Source organism: Papaver somniferum, chromosome 2 (assembly GCF_003573695.1).
Source record: "Papaver somniferum cultivar HN1 chromosome 2, ASM357369v1, whole genome shotgun sequence".
Classification (NCBI taxonomy): domain Eukaryota; kingdom Viridiplantae; phylum Streptophyta; class Magnoliopsida; order Ranunculales; family Papaveraceae; genus Papaver; species Papaver somniferum.
The window spans coordinates 11963099-11968275 of NC_039359.1; the positions used below are offsets into that span (position 1 = coordinate 11963099).

Consider the following 5177-nt stretch of genomic DNA (forward strand, 5'->3'; position numbering starts at 1 on the left):
TAACGTCCAGAGATTCTTTTTCATCTTTACCAAAAAAATAGCTTTGCATGGTTGCATTCTCACTTGAGATGACTCACATGACCATATTAGTAATATATCCAACCAAGTAACAACATGCATAAATCCTACATAGTCATATATATATGAATCACGTGACACATACGTAGGAGAACCATCAAACAGTCTGATAATTTTCATGCTTCCTCCCACGGTTGGGTAGGAGTTAGAATCCCATAATCATGAATCCACTCCAATTTAAGGAGTTTCGAAATAATCTACGGACCACTAGTCTAGGATATCAAAAGAAAAAAAACCACATACATAGGTACCTCATGTGCAACACAATCGTATCCATACAAACACACATATTACAAGAACATGATATACTACAAATCCACTGGCCCAATAATGGAAAGTTATTACAACGCATAATAAGAAACAGCCACGCATAATAAGCATTAAGCAACACTCTCTATAGATGCAATACAATGTATGATTTGATTGATAGTGGTTGATCGAAGTTTAGTTATTTATATTGAACAGGAGCAAGCAGCTTTCCCATAAAAGTATACATTCTTCTTCTTCCGCAACATCTAAAGCTCCAAATAAGAAAGGTATAGAAACCAACACGCACCTCCTGGATTGAGTACCAAAAAAATCAAAAAAATAATAATTAAAAGTGAGAACATTGAGAAAAAGGTAAGAAAATCGTTGTAGAAATATCGGAATGTTACTACTATAGTTACGTGCTTCTCTTGTTTTCAGTGTTGCGGTTAAGTTTCCCTTGGCGAGTAGATTATTGATGTGGATGGTAGAAAATATGTTGGCTACTATCTAAAAGAATGCTTAGCTATTTTAGTGTTATCCCAAAAACATTAATAGAAAAGACTTACAATAGTAGGGAACGATCTTCCAAAGCTGGTTTTCTCCATTCTTCCATCCCCAGAGAACGATAATGTTTCCATCATGTACTCCTCCATCTTGCTTATCTCCCTTGAAAGCATCGATATTCAAATGGATATCATTTACCATCCTTATGCATCTGTAACCATTACCCAAGTCCTTGCTCTCTGTCCACAAGACCGACTGATCGAGATAATTTGGATTGTAGGGAACTAGTCGAACCTGCAATCAAATATAAACAAGATATGCCACGGTCATTCTAAGTTACAAAAACAATATACTTTAGACTTTAGTTCGTATATTAGTCAGTATAGATCTCAGTAATATTCTTTCGGATATTTGATGAGTCGGTATGATATTTCAGTTTTAATTTTCTTTATATATATACCCCACAATAAAAAATTGATCGATGAACAAAATCCAAACAGACATTATGCTGCTCGTGGTATGCGATGGCAATAATATAAAAATATGATTGAAAATAAATGACAGCAAAATGCTATCCACTTCTAACCATAAAAAGTGCCGACACTAAAGTCCCCATGTGGCAACACAAGGAGGGACTAGGGAGAAAGAAAATGAAAATCATTTCAAGACAAGAAAGTTATTACTCGATGAACTTTCAACTCATTTGGTATCATGTTTGACGCTTTCATACGTGTAAAATAAAATCGAAGCGTCTTGAATGATTGAACACATAATAAACCCACTGTTTATCCTCTTGAAAAGTTTCAAAAATGTGAAATCTAACGAAGTGGATGTATAAATCAAGAACTCGCACAGCACAATATTTTCAAGAAAAATTAGACATATTATACTAATATAATAATGATATGTACCCCAAATGGACTGAAAAGAAGCTGGAGTTCTTACGGGATTAGTCTCAGCGATGGAGTGCTTAATGGCCTGGCCCGTAGCTTTATTAACCAGAGCAAATGAAGGCATACCCGTTTCATCCTTAACCCTTGTACTGAACTGCTCATCTTTGATCCAATGCTAGTAGAACAGTAAAACAAAACAAAAAATTTGATTAAACCCCAAGCTTAAAAATCAAAATCAATGAAATCCAAGCGGAAATGATTAGTACCTGAAACTCGTCGTTTTCATTAGATCGGGATAAAACAACTTCTCCATCTCTAATGGTAAGAGAATAATCAGGGTCTGCTTTAGAGTAAATCCTAAAAGTGCGTTTGTTATGAATGTCAGGCATACCAGCTGAACCCTGGCTACTACCATCATATTCATGACTAGGTGGGCGACGATGATTCCCGAAACTTTCATGGCGGAATTCATCAGATGGGTTTTGTTCAAAACTTTGATGCTCATGTGAAACATGTTGAACTACTGATGGATAACCAGGAGATTGAGTGTGTCCCCCATATCCAAATTCTTGTCCTGGTGGTGGTGGAGGTGCTTCACCAAATCTTTCATAATGTGGAGGTCTTTCCTCAAATCTCTCGTTGTGTGGAGGAGGTCTTTCATGGTGATGTTGTTTGTGTTCACTTGTGTATGATGGTGGTGGTGGTGGTCCATAACCATATTCATCTTGTTGTTCACTTCTGTATGATGGTGGTGGTGGTGGTTGATGACGATATTCCTCTTCTTCTTGTTCTCTACGATGACGATTGTGATGTTCAAATGGGAATTCCATGATTTGGGTAAATGGAGGTGATAAAATGTAGATTCTTCAGAAGGATAATAATGCAGAGAGTTTTGGAGTTGTGATATTACTTTTCTTTTGTTGTTTCCCGCAGACGACTTATTTATGAACCCGTCTTGTTTGAATACGCGTTCCTTTTTTTTTCTTTTTTTTAATAAACAATTTGAATACGTGTTTACTTAGTGATGGGCTGTCGACGGAACTTATTTATGGTAACGGATAACCCCGTTTCCGTTACAATAACAGTTATCTTAATGTATGCTGTATTATTTTCGTCCCAAATTTGAAATTCAATTATGGTTCCTTTACGTTTAAGTCATCGAATATCAGATAGTATTTCGATAATTTCTGGTATCCGATAGAAAACAATAAAACCAGTTTTTCAGTTTTAAATTTAGGTTAAAATCTTCAGTTTTCAGTCTAAAATTCATGTCAAACACAAAGTAAACACGTACAAATGTTCCAAACTGCTTAGTTATATGTTCTTGCAAAAGAAAACACAAAGAAATTCAAAAATTTGGATCCTTGGACTGAAATGTGAGTTTTCATAACTTGAAAGCAGCCTGCAGATGCATTCCTCCTTCTTTATTCTTATACATGTAAAACGGAGTATTTTTTACATCTGCATTTTAAAGAAACTGAAATGTGTTGGTTAGCAATGCAAGAATATGAAAGGAAATGAAAGTTACTAACCAGTTCTAGCATTATCAGTGAGATCTGGAAATTAACCAATCACTTAGCAAAGCATGCTTGAACATCTTCTGGAGCTAATGAACTTGTTTGTGTTGTAAGATTTCTACTACCATGACTGAACATGGATTCTGATGCTTCATTTATACTGGAACAACCAAGACACCTGTTATAATCTTTGCATGAGTTGGGTACTTGGGAGCATGATTCTTCCGCCAACTCAATATATCAAACATAAATTATTCGTTGGGTGTGCCTTTATTAACCAGTGGTTCTTCTAAGTATTTTCCAACTATGACTTTTGAACCTCAATTTCATTGTTTTCCGTCATAAACTCATCATACTCTAAACCATATCTACTTATTCTAGAATTTTCAATTCCAGCTGAAGTCATTTCACTAGCTGAATTTACAAAATAATCTTGAGCTATTGAGTTGCTTTCACATTCATATGAACAGAAAAGTACATTCAGTGCTATCTGAAATTTGTTATAATGAGTATAATAGTTTTGTACACCGTGTAATTTCTTATAAACAAACTCATTCCATCTAGCTTTATACTTAGGAATATCTAAAACCGCTACAATGTTCATCAACAAGTTAAACTTTTTCCAATAGCTATCAAATTTTGACCTCTTTAATCTCATTTCTTTTATATACACATGAGGACTAGATTCTCATTACTTAATACTCTTATTAATCTCATAGACCCCACTGTAATACATATTTGATGTTGGGTACTTAATACCTGCAAATTGAGTTGAAATCACATCAAACACCTCCAAACATTCACAAATTTGTATTCAATGTTGCCACTCCTCCGAACTTGGTACGTAGTATAGTGAAATCAAAATTTAATTGAACTAACCAAACAAATCCGTGTCTCAAATCAGTTTCATCCTTAGCATCTTAAAGGTGGAGTTCCATCTTGTCTCCACATCCAAACAAACAAACCTTTCAGGAAACATAACTTGTGCTATAACATTTGCAAACCTCTCTTTTCTAGCATGACTTGCCTTGACATATTTCACACACTCTCTAATACTTTATATAAATGCAACAACTACTTTCATCCAATATAATGCAAACTAAATGCAATATATGATTTCTACACCTAATTTGAAACAAATTCCTCTCAAGAATTAGACAATCCCTGCTACCAAGCCAAGTCTTCATATTTGCCATCATAACATCATTAGATCTAGCATTGTTATCAACTAAAACAAAAGACTTATTATCTATATTCCAATCTAAAACTATAGCTTTCACAAAGTCTACAAGAACTTCTCCAGTATGTGGTGATGGCACTAAAATCTATGCTAGTGTTTTCTTAATCAGTTTATATTCATCATCTATGTAATTCATTGTCACACAACAATAATCATATTTTGTATGTTTACATGTCCATATATCTGTTGTTAAACTATATTTGGATGTCATACAGTCAAATTGTTCTTGTAATTGAAGTTTGAAATCAACATAAAGTTTCATGATGTCATCTGTTAGAGCATAGCTCGGTTGAACTCACCAAGCGTTGGGATGTCAAGTTTGGTTGTCATATTTTATTATCAAAACTCATCTAGAGTCGCTTGATTAAATACTAGGGTCAACTCCATATCCATTTCCACTCATGAGAAGGAACTGAGTCACGCTCTGCAAATCGGGCGACTGACTCGGAGATTTTTTCTCTTTCCAGATTTCGTTTTTCGAGCGTCCTCACCATTTATTCAGGTGAATTTCTGTCTTAAATCCTTATTCCATATCAATTAAATGATCAGTGTTGTTGATATTAAGCTTTTTAGTATATGATTATGAATCAAAATTTACCAAATCCACAAAAAATCAGGGTAGATCTGGGTTTTTCATCGCCTAGTGAACCTGAATCTATTAAATATCCATCAATTAATCTACCCGATGATATTTTT

The 5177-nt window shown here is 34.6% G+C and overlaps 1 protein-coding gene across 1 annotated transcript; it reads right to left on the bottom strand.

Moving 5' to 3' along the window:
* Positions 1-298: 298 nt before the first annotated feature.
* LOC113346915 (ricin B-like lectin EULS3) lies at positions 299-2655 on the bottom strand. Its single transcript, XM_026590466.1, has 4 exons — positions 1991-2655; positions 1777-1899; positions 894-1125; positions 299-637 (listed from the first exon to the last, which is right to left on the bottom strand). Coding segments are annotated over exons 1-4 (921 nt in total). The 5' UTR covers positions 2555-2655; the 3' UTR covers positions 299-635.
* Positions 2656-5177: the final 2522 nt, after the last annotated feature.

What these genes read in the sequence shown, in the direction of transcription:
- LOC113346915 (XM_026590466.1), bottom strand. Translation starts at nt 2,554, where the DNA reads ATGGAATTCCCATTTGAACATCACAATCGTCATCGTAGAGAACAAGAA. An exon ending in ATGAAAACGACGAGTTTCAG is followed by an intron (nt 1,900 to 1,990) that starts GTACTAATCATT and finishes CTGTTCTACTAG; the next exon opens with CATTGGATCAAAGATGAGCA. An exon ending in CCATCGCTGAGACTAATCCC is followed by an intron (nt 1,126 to 1,776) that starts GTAAGAACTCCA and finishes ATTTGATTGCAG; the next exon opens with GTTCGACTAGTTCCCTACAA.